This window comes from Eublepharis macularius, chromosome 1, assembly GCF_028583425.1.
Source record: "Eublepharis macularius isolate TG4126 chromosome 1, MPM_Emac_v1.0, whole genome shotgun sequence".
NCBI classification, from domain to species: domain Eukaryota; kingdom Metazoa; phylum Chordata; class Lepidosauria; order Squamata; family Eublepharidae; genus Eublepharis; species Eublepharis macularius.
In genome coordinates, this window is record NC_072790.1 from 134,557,928 (window position 1) to 134,574,986 (window position 17,059).

The 17,059-nt window shown below is 42.1% G+C and overlaps 1 protein-coding gene across 1 annotated transcript in view; it reads left to right on the top strand.

Moving 5' to 3' along the window:
• Nucleotides 1–17,059, top strand: part of SYNJ2 (synaptojanin 2) — a 106,324-nt gene that overhangs the window by 86,746 nt on the left and 2,519 nt on the right. Inside the window, exons 24-26 of the mRNA XM_054990154.1 lie at nucleotides 151–263; nucleotides 3,211–3,319; nucleotides 16,798–16,997. Of these exons, the coding sequence (XP_054846129.1) occupies nucleotides 151–263; nucleotides 3,211–3,319; nucleotides 16,798–16,997 (422 nt within the window). The remainder of the gene's footprint in view (nucleotides 1–150; nucleotides 264–3,210; nucleotides 3,320–16,797; nucleotides 16,998–17,059) is intronic.

Genomic DNA, 17,059 nt, shown 5'->3' on the forward strand with positions numbered 1-17,059 from the left:
CCTGCTAACCCTTTCCATGCTCTACCTCCATAAAAGTATCACAATATCTGGAATAAAAAATTGGCAATCCTGCCATTTTGGACTGTTGGACTTTCACTCTTACATTTATATACAGCATGGCTTACAGCAATTCACTTTTGTCCCCTGCAGCTGGTTTATCTGTTAAAAAATCCACATCAGATGGTTCCATATCTTCAGGAGGCCACTCCTTGTCCTCCATCTTGCAGACAGCAAAGCTCCTTCCAGGAGCACCGCAACAACCAGTGAGTAGTTCAGCACAATTTTTCAAAGTATTATAAATGAAACAGTAACAGTGTGCCAAAGTGTCATCTGTACATACTTAGATTATAACTCCTGTAAACAGAAAAGATAAATGGCTCTTCCTCTATTATTCCCCCTTGAAACCCTCTGAAGATCAGGAGATTCTCCTGAACAAAATGTCATGGGGTGATTTTACAGGAATTGGGCAAAATCACCCCTGTACTCTTGTGCAGATAGAGCAAGCTCAGCAGCCAGATTTGCTTCTCTTGTGCAGAGTGTGGGGAACAGAATATCTATGGGAGATAATGATAAAGTACTGAATTATGAAATTATGAGCCCCATGGCGCAGAGTGGTAAGCTGCAGTACTGCAGTCCAAGCTCTGCTCACAACCTGAGTTCGATCCTGGCAGAAGCCAGGTTCAGGTAGCCAGCTCAAGGTTAACTCAGCCTTCCATCCTTCTGAGGTCGGTAAAATGAGTACCCAGTTTCCTGGGGGTAAAGTGTAGATGACTGGGGAAGGCAATGGCAAACCACCACGTAAAAAGTCTGCCAAGAAAACATCGTGATGCAACGTCCCCCCATGGGTCAGTAATGATTTGGTGTTGCACAGGGGACTACCTTTACCTTTTAACCTATAAAATTATACTACTGGCACTACCACAGATGATAAAACTACCCACAGGCAACTTTCTCAAGTACTGATTCTGAAAACATGGAAAGCAGTGTTTATAATTCTTTCATTTCAACCTCTATCAGTTTGGTGTAGTGGTTAAGAGCATGGGACTCTAATCTGGAGAGCTGGGTTTGATTCCCTACTCCTCCACTTGAAGCCAGCTGGGTGACCTTGGGCTAGTCACAGTTATCTGAAGCTCTCTCAGCCCCACCCACCTTACAGGGTGTTTTGTTGTGGGGATAATAATGGCATACTTTGTAAACCACTCTGAATGGGCATTAAGTTGTCCTGAAGGGCAGTATATAAATCGAATGTCATCATCATCATCATTATTACTTGTGTTTAGCAACAAGCCACTTACATTTCTTAAATTCATTTCCCTAATGAAATTTGCAAAATGGCTTATCAGAAAATTAAATCCCCAAACAAAAATGGTGAACATTCTAAAACAGGAGTCCCCAAGCTTTTTGGGCCTGTGGGCATAGGTTTGCCAGGTCCCCTTGCCCTCCTGGTGGAAGGGGGGGGGACCTGGCACTTACCTGGGGACAACCTTCTAATGTGTGTGTGCTCCTGGCAGACGTGATGATGTCACTTCTGGAAATGGGCTCCCATGAAGCGCAGGAGCATGTCCGCCACTGGTTGCAATGGTATCACTTAAGAAAGTGATGTCATCATGGCCAACAGGAGCACACCCGCTGTGCTGTGGCCCAGGAAGTCTTTTGCCTTCCAAGCTCATTCCTCAGGGCTTTCCCCCCTGCTAGCCAGGTGAGTGGCAGGGGGTCAGGGTCTGTGAGCAGGAAATTCTCTGCCCTCATGGGGGACCTGGCAGCCCTGTGTCAGGCATCTTTGGAATTCTGACACAAGTTGGCAGACGCAATCCCAAAGGGCACCTGCAATAGGTGAAGCCAAGCCCAAAATGGCTGCCACAGGTGGCAGAAGCAAACACACAGAGGAAGCCTAACTGCAGGGGAGAAGAGGGGTAATTTTAAAAATACAGTGAGAAAAAAAGAGTGAGAGGAAATAAAATAAACACTGTGGTGGCAACTGCCACTGAAGCAACATTATTTTAATCTGCATAGCCCATTGGACCTTCACTGGCCAATCAGAAGACCTGCTGGGAAAAAGCCCCACTCATCTTCTAAAAACACTTGGTGGGCACCAAGAAATGTGTCAGCAGGTGCCATGGGGCACCATGTTGAGGACTCCTAAAATTAATCCTGCAAGAATAATTATCTGTCCATATATAGAGCAATCCATTGTCCCTCACCCATCAGAAAACAGTGCTTCTAAACACTCTGCCTTTGTAATTTCCTGAATGTAAGAAACAAGGTAGCCAGACTTCTCTGAACCATGGACATAGCTGCCCCAACAAACATTGAGCAGTGGCACCACCCTCAACAGGATATATATTATACACACAGGATACACGCACGCACGCACGCACACAAATATATAGCTTTCTAGTCTAAGGATGCCAGTGGATGGCAGGATGGGCTGTCCTGCCCCCAAGAGAGAGGAGTGTGTGACAAAGAGTCTCTCTACATGAAATGAATTACACAAGGACGCTTAAGTGAAGGGAGATGTAATGTTAACCAGGAAGCCGAGCTTTAAAAGACAGATCGGAAGGCTTTGTTAATTTCCTCTCTACAGAGCTAGCACAGATTGCTCCTCAAGGGGTTTATATCCTCTTCACCTCCCAGAAGGGGAGGTGAAACTAACAGAGCCTTCTGGGCGGTGAAGAGGAAATAAACAAACCCTTGGAGGAACCATCTTTGCTGGCTCTGTAAAGAAGAGAAATTGACAGAACCTTTGGATCTTTTAAAACTCAGCTTCCCAGCTAACATTGTATCTCCCTTCACTTGAGTATCCTTATGTAATCTGTCTCATGTAGAGAGACTCAAAGAGAGGAAGATGAGATGTTGTGAAGAGGAAGTCTCTGAGAATAGCAGTCTACACATCAAAGGATAGTGCCAGGGTAATAAAGAACAAAGGATAGACAAATCACTGACCTTTCTATCTTTCTAACTCTTTGGTTTGTCCTTCTCTGAAACCTGAGTAAGGGACAGCATTCCTCTTCTTCTTACAGATAGAAGGTATTCTTTTTTGTGGAAGAAATTAGGTTACATTAGTTCATGACCAGTAGCAAAAAGCCAGTCATGGTGGGAAATTAGTAAGATTGCTATCATCTTTGTACTTCGCTTCAGCGAATGGATATTATACCTGTCCTGTATTTTACTTTTCACTCCCTCTCATTTTTTCGTTTTTTATCTTGCAAGCCAAAATCACGGACTGGAATCAGTAAGCCGTATAATGTCAAACAGATCAAAACCACCACCCCTCAGGAGGCCGAGGAAGCAATTCGGTGCCTAATGCAAGCAAAAGGAGGTAAACTGAGCCGAGCTGTCTGCTAAGAGCCTTGACATCCTTTCATAACTATGACAGACAGAACAAATCTCTCTTTCTGGAGCCCTCATCAAATTTTAATACCGCTATTCTTGTGTCATGTGGAGTGTAACATGGGAAGCAAACCATCAGCGGGCAGAAGAGGAGCCCTCAGCTGTTGTTTCATGCTGGATGGTTTCTCCCTTTTCCAGCCGACCTCATTCAGTGAACACATCCATTGCTGAGGGAGCTCATCATTCTTCTTAAGTTATAGAAATGATAATGTGCTAAGTGAAAATGGTCTCCTGTAATAGAAATGATCATTTTTTTGTGACGCTGACTTTAATTTGCTATTATTATAGAAGTGCTACCTTGCCACTGTGATTCTTAAAACTGTGGTCAGCCAATTTGCCGCATTTTCAACTGGTCTGCCAGAAAGCAGATTCATTCCTCATGCATTCTGATGAATTTGTACCAAGCACATGCAGAGGAGGTTGTTTAATTTAGTTCACTAAGGCAGTTGTTATTAGTAAAACCATTGGTATTCTGGACCAAATTTTCCATTGCAGTTTACAAAGGAGAATTCAGGAGGTAGCTGTAAAAATCTATGAGTTGCTTCCTACATAGTTCATCTGTCTTACATAGTGAGTCTCTAGCTGCTTATGTCTGCAATTGCTATATGGAGATTCTATATACAGTGTGGGCATTTCACTGCATTAGATGGTTTGTGAACATCTGAAACTTGACATTGCCAAAGCTGCATAGGATTGGACCTGATTGGTGCCTGGATGGAAAACCACTATAGAAACCATACTGAGTTTTCTGCAGAGAGAGCAACATAGAAGTGTAACATAGTGAGTAGTTTCCACATCCTGTGACAGCTGTTGGGAAGTGCTACCTAGTGATAACCTTTTAGGTGGCCTTCCAGGTGCCGGACATAAGAAAATGTGGCAGTCTGTGAAAAAAACAAGCAATCCAGAGTAGTTAAACTTCAAGAATCTCTGTTTTGCCATAGTCTACAGATTACTTGCTTTGCAGAGGTAGCTGAGCTCTGGAAAGCTCCGTTCATTCACAGTTCATCAACTATTAGGTAGCTTCAAACACATCACCTTTGTTTCCTACACAATACTTCTTGCAATCATACCACACTGCAGAAGCCAGATGAAATTCAAGCCTTCTGAAAGGATCCAGCATGCTTTATCTCTTCAGCCATCACATGAACAGCTAACCTGGCTTAGTTATTTGATGGCTGAGGAATTGAACGCAAGTTGGACTGTTACACAAGATCACACTTAACATGATCATCCACTACTGGGCAAGTACAGAATGAGGCATTGCTTGATAGCAGTAACGTCATGAATAGCAAAATAGCGAGCCAGGCGCCCAGGTGATGTGGCAGCGAGCGGGGAAGCGGGCTGCCTCCCTACCCATTTGCTGTTGCCGCCTGCCTCAGGTGAGCGGGACGCTCCTGTGCGATGACATCACAAGTGACATCATCACACAGAGCCAAAGCGCGCACACTTTGCACGTGCGCACAGAATGAGGGATGCAAGTAGGTATCTCACCTCAGGCACCAGAAACCCTGGCACCGGCCCTGCCTTCTGCCATGACAGGCTTTGCTTGGTCCTACACCCTGCTGATGGCAAAGAAAAAGTCTGCCTAAATATGAGGGGGTTGGACTAGATGACTTTCAGGTTAATAATTAAAAGTCACAACAGTCTTACAGTGATCCATAATCTGGTTTTCAAGGCAAAAAATGAGCAAAGGTGGTTTGCCATTACCTGCTTCTGTGTAGCAACCCTGGTCGTGCTTGGTGGATTCCCATCCAAGTACCAACTATAGCTGACTCTACTGAGCTTTGACGCTTAAACAAGCTCAGAACTAGCTTGGGATATTCAGACTGCTTTCAGGTACTTTGCAGACCTACTATTATATATGAGACTTATTTAGTGCAAGCTATGTAGGAAAAACAAAATCTGATTCTTGACATCTAGGTAGGGTTGCCAACTGCCTGGAGAAAAGCTGCCCTATTCGCTTTTATGGCTTAATAGGATGTTATTTGCCAAGTGTTATTTATCTCCTTGTCCTTGATTTGCCAATTTCTGCATATTCAGCCTCTGTAAAAGGAACAGGACATTTTTTTTCTCCAGGCATGTTAGCAAACATATGCCTGAGCTGAGTCTGCTGAATTCACAGTGTTAATCTTCAGAACTGAGCCACACTAATAGGATTCATGGGGAGATAAAATAATTTTTATTGGTGTCCTTATTTCCAGGGAAAGGCAGAACACTTCCTTGCTGTAGAAATCTAGTTCATGCTTTAACACATTTTTTCTTTTTGACACATTTTTTTTGATTCTTGAAGGAAACAAGAAAGGCATAATTTATTTTATTCCCCCCGCAATGTTTATGTTTATTTGATTAATTTGAATTTTTAAAACCCTGTAATATTTTTATTGAAAAACCTTGCACTAAATTATCTGCTAATTTAAATAATTAGTGAATATTTAAGTCAGAACAATTTTTGTCCAGATTCATTATCACTATGATTGCCAATGCACTGCTGACCAGTTTAGTAACATTTTTACTTTTTTTTTTTTAATTTTTTATTGGATTAGAAACATATAATAACAATTATAATCACATTCTTTAATTTCTTCTAATTATAACCCCCTCCCTTTCCCCCCCTATTTGTTGACTTCCAACAGTTTTCCAACCCCCTATCCACTTTCCCTCTACTCCCTTCATACTTATTTTATTTATTTATTATAATATACTTTCAGATTCTTCTAAGCATTATTTCCACTTCCTTTCACATATAGATTGTCATATAAGTTGTCATATAAATAGAAACCTCTTAATCTATCTTCTTCATTAAAACTACTAACAATATTCATTTTGATAACCTGTGTTTTATCTTACTCCTTGTATTCTCTTCGATATGGGACAAACAATTTGCCCCCCTTTATACATCAATTCCAATACTGCTATACACATACTTATTATACACACTTATTGTCATTTGCTTAGGCTTCTATTCTATATATTGTTCTTTGTCTATACATATACCATAAGTCTAACAATTAGACCTATCTTTAAATTTACGTATGTATGTATATATTCACTCTATGTTATGCGGTTATCTTTCCAAAAAATATAGATTAGTTAATTTCTATCCCAATAATTCTCATAGTATCAACACTACTTAATATAATACTTAAAAATCATATAAAGTTGCTTAGAATTTTTCCATTAACTCTCCACCCCCTCGGTATAGTCACTTCTCTCCTCCTGTGTACCTCAATAGTTTTCAAACTGCCACAGTTCTCCTCCCACCTCCCATTTTTTCACCAGATATTGTTTCAGCTTTCCCCAGTCCGTGTTAAACTGCCCTGGATCAAGGTCTCTCAATTTTCTTGTCATTTTGTCCATCTCCGCCATGTACAGCAATTTGTAAATCCAGTCCTCAATAGTTGGCACTTCTTGTACTTTCCACTTCTGCGCATACAAAAGTCTGGCTGCTGCCGTCATATAAAATATCAATGTCCTATGTTGTGCTGGAATGTCTTCCATTCCCAAGTTCAGTAGCAGGAGTTCTGGGTTCTTATTAACTTGAAATTGTAAAATCTCACTCATTACTCTTATTATTTCCCCCCAGTACTGCCTAGCTACCTCGCAAGTCCACCACATGTGATACATTGATCCCTCATGTTTTTTACATTTCCAGCATTTATTAGACATATTCGAGTTCCCTAGCGCAATCTTCTTTGGCGTCAGATACCAACGGTAGATCATTTTGTAAATATTCTCTTTAATATTGGTACATGTCGTGATTTTCAATGTATGTTTCCACAAGTATTCCCACGCCTCCATTGTTATTTCTTTGTTAAAGTTTATAGCCCACTTCACCATTTGCACTTTTACTATCTCATCTTCAGTATACCATTTTAACAACACTTTGTAAACCTTGGAAATTTCCTTTTGGTCTTCTTGTAAAATTACTTTCTCTAATTCTGAGTCCTCCATCCTTATCCCTCCCTTCGCACAGTCTGAGTAATAAAGATCTCTGACTTGTCTATATTGAAACCAGTCATAATTTGGAGACAACTCTTGTTGCGTTCTTATTCTTATTTTAGAAGATTCTATTTGAGTTATCTCCTTGTACGTTAAACACTGTTGTTCATTGTCGACCGTTCTTGGATCTATTACTTCATATGGAACCACCCAGGAGGGAATTCCTTCTTGTAGGTATTCTTTATACTTCTTCCAAATTGTGAAGAGGCTTCTCCGAATGTAGTGATGCAGAAACATAGAATCTGCTTTTACTTTGTCATACCATAGGTATGCATGCCATCCAAATAATTTTTTATATCCCTCTAAGGCCAGCAGTTTGCGATTTTTCAACATGATCCAATCCTTCAACCATACCAGACAGATTGCATCATAATAAAGTCTCAAGTTGGGCAGTTGCATTCCCCCTCTTTCTTTTGCATCTTGTAACACTTTCATTTTCACTCGAGGCTTCCTGCCTGCCCACACAAACTCTGATATTTTCCTCTGCCATTTATCAAATTGCTTGGAGTCCCTAATGATTGATATCGTCTGTAACAGAAACATAACTCTTGGTAACACGTTCATCTTAATTACTGCAATTCTTCCCAGCCATGACAAGTTCAGTCTATTCCATTTAATCAAATCATGCTCTATTTGAGTCCATAATTTCTCATAATTATTCTTGAATAGATCTATATTTTTTGCAGTCAATTCAATTCCCAAGTACTTCACCTTACTTGTTACCTCGCAATCTGTTATTTCCGTTAATAACTGTTGTTTTTGTTTGGTCATATTCTTACATAAAATCTTTGATTTCTTTTTGTTTACATAGAAACCTGCCAAGTCTCCAAACTCTTTAATTTTTTCTATTACCTTAGGCATGTTTTCAATTGGATCTTCCACAATTAACATTATATCATCTGCAAACGCTCTGACCTTATAGGAAAAGTCTTTTATCTTTATACCACGGATTGCATTGTCTTCTCGAATCTGCATCATCAAAATTTCAAGAACCAAAATAAACAACAATGTGGATAGCGGGCAACCTTGTCTTGTACCCTTTCCAATAATCAGTTTTTTAGTCAGCTCGTCATTCACCACAATTGCTGCACTCTGGTCTCTATAAATTTCTCTCACTGCTCTTATGAACCTTTCCCCCATTTGTAGCTGTTCCATGGTGGCAAACATAAAGTCCCAGTTCAAATTGTCAAATGCTTTTTCAGCGTCTACAAAGAAGAAACCAACCTCCTTATCACATCGCCTGTCATAATATTCTATAGCGTTTATAACTGTCCTTAGGTTGTCTCTAATTTGTCTATTTGGTAAAAAGCCTGCTTGTTCTTCTCCAATAGCTTCGGCTAGCCATCCCTTTATTCTCTTCGCCAAGATCTTTGCAAAAATCTTATAGTCATTATTGAGTAAAGAGATAGGTCTGTAGTTTTTGACATTGGTCAAGTCCTGTCCTTCTTTGGGGATCAATGATATATTTGCTTCACTCCAGGTATCTGGGATCCTTTGGTCCCTCAAAACACCATTGATCACCTCTTTTAAAAACGGTACCAGTTCATTGGCCATTGCCTTGTAAAACTTAGCTGTAAGTCCATCAGGCCCTGGCGCTTTTCCTAAGTTTGTTGACTGTATTGCCTTCCTTATCTCTTCTTCTGTTACTTCGCTGTTTAGTTTAACTCTCCACTTCTCGGAAATTACTGGAAGCTTCATTTTCTCCAAATATGCGGCTATCGCATCTTTATTCACTTCTTTCTTATCATACAATTTAGCGTAGAATTTATAAAAGGCTCTGCTAATAGCGACCTGTTCCAAGTGTACTTTATTGTCATCACATATTTTATTTATTATCTTTTTCTCCTTTCTTTTCTTCAATTGCCATGCCAAAAATTTCCCAGGTTTATTCGCCCCTTCAAACGACTTTTGATTCAGTCTTTTAAGATTCCATTCCAGTTCTTTATTGTTCATAGCCGTCAACTGCTCCTGAAGGATTTTAATATCCTGATATATTTTCTTTTTCCCTGGTCTTTTCTTCAGCTGTATTTCTTTGGCTTTTATTTTTTCCATAATCTCCTGTCTCTTCTCCTCTTTTTTCCTTCGAAGTCTTCCATTTAAGTCCATTAATACACCTCTGATTACTGCTTTATACGTGTCCCATACCTTATTGGTTGGTACTTCTTGATTCATGTTGTACTGTATGAAGAATTTAGTCTCCCTTCTCAACATTTCCATATTTTCTCCCTCTTGCAACAAATCCTCATTTATTCTCCATCCTTTTCTCTTAATTATTTTTCCAAACTTCCACATAATTGGGTTATGATCTGAGCCTACCATAGGCATTATTTCTGCTTCCTTAGTCCAAAGTACTAAGTCCTTTGAGGCCCAGATCATATCAATACGCGATAAGGTAGAATGTCTTGCAGAGAAAAAGGTATATTGTCTGCTTGTGGGATTCTGCGTTCTCCACACATCTTCCAGCGCTTCCTGTTGCATTAATCCAAAAAAAGTCTTTGGTAATAGTCCTCTTTTCTTTTGTGTAGTGGCTGATTTCTTATCCTGTTCCAAATTCGTAACTCCATTGAAGTCTCCTGCAAGTATTATCTGATCATATGAAAGTTCATCTAGTTGCTTCTTTAAATCCTCAAAAAAGCACTCTTTAGCTCCATTAGGTGCATATATTCCAATCACCAACACTTTCTTTAAATTCCAAATACATTCCACTGCTATAAATCTGGCTTCCCCATCTCTAATTATCACCTTTGGCTGTAGCTCTTCTTTTATATATAATACCACTCCCCTTTTTTTCTTTTTTGAGGCCGCTACAAATTCAATGCCCAATTTACTTACTTTAAGGTATTTTACGTCCTGATTTCTAATATGAGTCTCTTGTAAGCAAACTATATCACATTTCTGTTTTAATAGCCAGTGGAAAATACTTTTTCGCTTATTAGGTGAGTTGAGTCCATTTACATTCCACGATAAAACTTTGCACTCCATATTCAAAGCCTTGTTGTTGGTAAGTCTTTTTCATTGTCCGTCATGAACCTTTCCATTTCCAATTCAGATCTGATGCGCTTTCTTACTCCTCCAAATTCAAAAGATATCCCTTCTGGTAATTCCCATCTATATCTTACTTTCATGTCTTTCAAAGTCTGGACTAACACTTTGTATTTTTTCCGGTCCAAGAGCACCGATCTGGGTAACTCCTTCATAATGATAATTGTCTTGCCATCAACTATCAGTGGATCTTGAAATTGCTTGGTCACTATCATTTCCCTTACGTTCCTTGTCGTAAATTGCACTATCACATCCCTTGGTACCTTTCTCTGGGTCGCAAATCTGGAATTTATTCGGTACACCACATCCAGGAAAGCCACAACCTCCTCCTCCTCCTTTTCCAGGTATTCAGCTAACACTTCAGTCACCTGTTCTTGTGCTGTCTTTCCTTCTACTTCCGGCAAACCTCGAAACCTCAGCTGCTTCTCCATGTATTTACTCTCCGCAACTGCCATTCTTCCCCTCATTACTCTCATATCCGTTCGCTGCGTCTCTGTAAGATTGTCCATCGCCTTCTCCACATCGTTAACTTTTTGCTGCGCTGCCTGCAAGTCGGTTTGTATCGTCTCCATTCCCTTTTTTACTTCTGCCAGCTCATTTTTAACTGTCTCTTTGACATCTTTGACTTCTTTCACCAACTCCAATTTTGTTTCTTTAAGCTCCTTTAGCATTTCACAGAATTTTTTGTCCAAGTTCTCTATGGCTGCTTGCCATTCTTTCTTCGACATCGTGGGGCTTGATTTACCTCGCTCCCACGAGTCTGCACGTTTTCTTAGCTCCGTGGCGTCCAAATTGATAATCCTTTTAAGAACATAAGCAAACATAAGCAAAGCCATGTTGGATCAGGCCAGTGGCCCATCCAGTCCAACATTCTGTCACACACAGTGGCTAGAAATCCAGTGCCATCTAAAGGACTGTCAGTGAGGCCAGGACACCAGATGCCCTCCCACTGCCTTCCTTCCAGCACCAAGACAACAGAGCACCACCTCCCCACAAAGAGAATACCATCTATCTCCTGTGGCTAATAGCCACTGATGGACCTCTGCTCCATATATTTGTCCAGTCCCCTCTTGAAGCTGGCAATGCTTGTAGCTGCCACCACCTCCTGTGGCAACGAATTCCATGTGTTTATCACCCTTTGTGTAAAGTAGTATTTTCTTCTATCTGTTCTAACCCGACTGCTCAATAATTTCATAGAGTGCCCACGAGTTCTTGTATTGTGAGAAAGGGAGAAAAACACATCTTTCTCTACCTTCTCTAACCCGTGCATTATCTTGTAAACCTCTATCATGTCTCCCCTCAGTCGTCTTTTCTCCAGGCTAAAGAGCCCCAAGCGCCTCAATCTTTCCTCATAGGGAAAGTGTTCCAACCCTTTAATCATTTTAGTTGCCCTTCTCTGTACTTTTTCCAGTGCTATGATATCTTTTTTAAGGTGTGGCGACCAGAACTGTACACAGTACTCCAAATGAGGCCTCACCATCGATTTATACAGAGGCATTATGATACCGGCTGATTTGTTTTCAATCCCTTTCCTAATAACCCCTAGCATAGCATTAGCTTTTTTTATGGCAGTCGCACACTGTGCTGACGTTTTTAGTGAGTTATCTATCATGACTCCAAGATCTCTCTCTTGGTCAGTCTCCGCCAGTTCAGACCCCATCAACTTGTATTTATATTTTGGATTTTTGGTTCCAATGTGCATTACTTTGCACTTGGCTACATTGAACCTCATTTGCCACATGGATGCCCACTCTTCTAGCCTCGACAGATCCCTTTGGAGTGCCTCACAATCCTCTCTGGCTTTCACCACCCTGAACAATTTCGTGTCATCTGCAAATTTAGCCACTTCACTGCTTAATCCCAATTCCAAATCATTAATAAACAAGTTAAAAAGCATTGGACCCAATACCGACCCCTGTGGCACCCCACTGCTCACCACCCTCCACTGTGAGAAGTGCCCGTTTATACTCACTCTCTGTTTCCTATTAATTAGCCAGTTTTCGATCCACAAGAGGACTTGGCCCTTTATCCCATAGCTACTGAGCTTACTTAGGAGCCTTTGATGAGGAACTTTGTCAAAAGCTTTCTGGAAGTCAAGATAAACAATATCTATCGGGTCTCCCTTGTCCACTTGTTTGTTCACTCCCTCAAAGAACTCTAACAGATTGGTGAGACAAGATCTTCCCTTACAGAACCCATGCTGAGTTTTCCTCATCAGCTTTTGGTCATCAATGTGCCCACTAATTTTATTTTTGATAATAGTTTCCACCAACTTACCCGGTATTGACGTCAGGCTGACTGGCCTGTAATTTCCCGGATCTCCCCTGGAACCTTTTTTAAAGATGGGGACAACATTAGCTACCTTCCAGTCCTCAGGAACAGATGCAGAGTTTAATGACAGATTACATATTTTTGTGAGGAGATCTACAAGTTCACACTTGAGTTCTTTCAGAACTCTTGGATGTATGCCATCTGGGCCCGGTGATTTATCAGTTTTTAAATTATCTAGCAGTCGCATAACCTCCTCTCTCGTCACCTCAATGTGACTCAGGTCTTTCAAAACCCCTCCCAAAGTCAGTGCTTCCAGAGTGGGCATGCACTTCTTATCTTCCACAGTGAAGACAGAAGCAAAGAACGCATTCAGCTTCTCGGCCATTTCCCTATCACCCTTTAGTAATCCTTTTACGCCTTGGTCATCCAAGGGCCCCACTGCCTCCCTAGCTGGTTTCCTACTTCTAATATATTTAAAGAATTGTTTATTGTTTTTCTTTATGTTCTTTGCAATATGCTCCTCATATTCCCTTTTTGCCTGTCTGATCACAGACTTGCACTTTTTTTGCCACAGCTTATGCTCCTTTTTATCAACCTCACTCCGACTAGTTTTCCACTGCCTAAAAGAATCCTTTTTACCTTTTACAGCTTCTATTACATTGCTTGTTAACCATGCTGGCCTTTTCCTAAACCTATTTGTGCCTTTCCTAACCAGCGGTATATATTTAATTTGAGCTTCCAGGATTGTAGTTTTAAATAGTCTCCAAGATTCCCCAAGTGTTTTGACCTTTTTTACTTTCCCTTTCAGTTTCTTCTTCACGTACCCCCTCATCTCAGAAAAGTTACCCCTTTTGAAGTTAAACATGGCTGTGTTGGTCTTATTTGGCAATTTCCTATTTATACATATGTTGTACTCAATAACATTATGGTCACTGTTCCCAAGTGGTGCAATCACATTTACATCTCTCACCAGGTCTTCAGCATTACTGAGGACCAAATCCAGGATCACCTCTCCCCTAGTAGGTTCTGTAACCATCTGTTCCATAGCACAGTCATTGAGACAGTCTAGAAACTCACTTTCTCTCCCCCGATTCGAACACCCATTGGCCCAGTCAATGTGTGGGTAGTTAAAATCACCCATTACAACACAGTTTTTTTGTTTAGCAGCCATCTTTAATCCTGTCATCATTTTATAATCCTCCTCTATTTTCTGATCTGGAGGGCGATAACAAACTCCCACAGTTAAGTTTCCATTTGGGCCCGTAATTTCAACCCATAGCATTTCCAGAAGCGAATCTAATTCAGTTACCTTCTCAATCTTACTGGAATGTATACCTTCTCTGACATATAGAGCCACCCCACCACCAACCCTTCCCTCCCTATCCTTCCGATATAATTTATATCCAGGAATCACCGTGTCCCACTGATTTTCCTCATCCCACCAAGTTTCTGATATGCCCACAATGTCTATGGATTCGCCCAACACTAAACATTCCAGCTCCCCAATTTTACCTCGGACACTTCTAGCATTTGTATATAAACACCTGTAACTTCCCCGGCACACTTTGCCTCGAGACGTAGTTAGGTCATCTGCACTGTTTGTCTCCATCTCAGTTGACAACTCTAATCTATCTCCCTGTAGAAGTGTTATACCTAGCCCTTCATCTCTCTGAGATGAACCATCCTGAACCAGAGACACTTTATCTCTTGTCGGCTTTCCCCTAGCATTTAGTTTAAAAACTGCTCTGCCACCTTTTTGATTTTAAGTGCCAGCAGCCGGGTTCCTTCTCGGGACAAGTGGAGACCGTCTCTCTTGTACAGCTCCCGCTTGTCCCAAAAAGAATCCCAGTGCCTAACAAACTTGAACCCTTCCTCCCTACACCATCGTCTCATCCACGCATTGAGACTCCTGATCTGCGTTTGTCTCTCTGGCCCTGCGCGTGGAACAGGTAGCACTTCTGAGAAGGCTACCTTGGAGGTCCTGGCCTTGAGTCTCCTGCCTAACAGCCTAAATTTTTGTTCCAAGACCTCACGACTGCATTTCCCAACATCGTTGGTTCCAACATGGACCACGACCGCTGACTCTTCCCCAGCACTATCTACCAACCTATCTATAACACGCGTAATGTCCGCTACCTTCGCACCAGGCAGGCAAGTCACCATACGGTCAGAACGCGGTTGTGCCACCCAGCTATCTACTTGTCTAAGGATCGAATCACCAACTACCAAGAGCCTCCCTCCCGCCCCACCCAGGGATGGTTCCTTGATGCGAAAGGAAACCTGCTCACCAACTGAAGAAGAGGTCCCTTCTGAGGGCATGTTCCCCTTATCCTCAGTACGGTGCCCTGATTTCACAAGATCCTCATTCTCCTTGACAACAAGAACGCTGCCATTTTTAGAGTGGGACACATCTATCCTGTCCCTGAGAATCTTGTCCTCGTGCCTATCTAACTGTCTCCGCTTCTCCAGGTCAGCCACCTTGGCCTCAAGGGTACGTACTCGTTCCCTGAGAACCAGGAGCTCCTTGCAGCGAGCACACATCCAGGACTTCTGACCAGAAGGCAGATAGTCATACATGTGACACTCAGTGCAATACACTGGAAAGCCCCCAACCCCCTGCTGGCATTCTGACTTCATTATTCTGTTTTAGGAACAACACACTAAGAGGAAAGAAAACGGCTATGATCCCCCGGCTAAGAGCCACAGGCCAAGAGCCCTTTAGCTCTCGCCCTTCGGCTCGCGCCAAAGGCTCGCGCCCCTGCCCAGCAGTTGCCTTTTCAATGCAAAAGGTCACTTCCTGCTAAGCACAGGAGGTGAGCACAAAGGGGGTGTGTGGCTTGTACTCCAGCAACCCCCAGCAGCCTTACAAACACACTCACCCTCAAACACAATCAAGCCCAAACACACTTAGCCTCAAACCTACACTCAAATCAACACAAAACTACACACAAAAAGCCCCAAAGCTAGAGAGGACCACCCTTAGCTTCTCAGCTTAACCCACCACAGCCAAGAAAGGCAAAAAGCCCTTACCTCCTCTAGCAGCTGCAGACCATGTGCTCCTGAGCCCAGGTGACTCTGCTCTTTTAACTAATTTAAAAGTCCCGGTCCTTTAAATAAACAAAAATCGCTCCGAAAATCCAAAATGTCGGGCGTCTTTTCTCTATGGTTTCTCTGTACCCTTTTGCAATCCAAGATGTCCTACTTCCGCCCTTGCTGAAGCCAAAGCCCTTCCCTGTTCAAAAATGGCGATGCCCTTCTTCCTGTCTTCCAGTAGGGGCCGTCTCCTTCTGACGACTCTATCACTATTACGTACTTCCTGTTTCCCGACTCTCCGCTGCAGCTCTCGCGATGGTAGCAATTTTCCCACAGCCTGCTATCGATTCTCAACCACAGGTATGATAAACAAATGTCCCTTTTCTTAAATTACTTCTTTTTACTTAGTCCTTTTTCCAATCTATTTCTTGCCGGGTTTCCCCCTCCTTATAATAAGTCTGTTGCAGTTTAAAAAGTCCTTTTAAAACTTCGTTACTCTTAACAGTCCATCCCAATTCAGGAGATAGTGATCTTTACCTTTTCAAACGTCTTTCTGGGTTGTAATCACTGCTTCAATCTTAAGTTCTCTTTCCGTTTGTTTTCCCCCTGTTGAAGCTTGGGCACAAAGGTCTTATGCCAGCCGCACTGGCCCCGGGTCTGCCGCAGAGATCTATGCCGACCTGTCGAAGGGTGGGACCTCAAGGGTCGAGAGAGAGTCCTTAGCGCAGAACCCCCCCTCGCCCGAGATCGACGCGCCCTGAGGTCTTTGAGCGTTCTTTGCCTGTTCTCCGCCTGAGAGCAGGTGGCCGGGGGCTATTTGTGCCCCTCTGGCCGCTGAAACGGCAGCCCGGTCAGCTCTGCACTTAGAGCTGCGTTAGACCTCCATGGATCCCAAACCGGAAGTCCAGTAACATTTTTACTTTTGATCTTTTCAGGAAGATGGAACCACTATTAATCATAATAAATTGAAACACTGTTCAGAATAAGAGTATTTTAGAAATGATACTTTATTCCACGTGCTAGATATATTCAAAATGCATTTCTACGTTTTTTTCATTGCAGTGACAACAGAGGAAGCCCTGGCACCTGTTCCTATAAGAACACAGGCCACTAAGCCTGAAACTTTCCCCAGTGTTTCAAAGCCAGCACTGCTTCACAACCTGCAGTCAACTCCAGCATTCGTGCCTCATCGGCCTCCACCCAAAGTTCCCACTGCTAAGAAGCCAGTCCCCTTGCAAAGGATGGGAGGGAAACCTGAACATGTAAGTGCCACAGTCTGTCTTACCTAACAGGATAAGTGTGATATTTGTGGGCCATTAAAGCA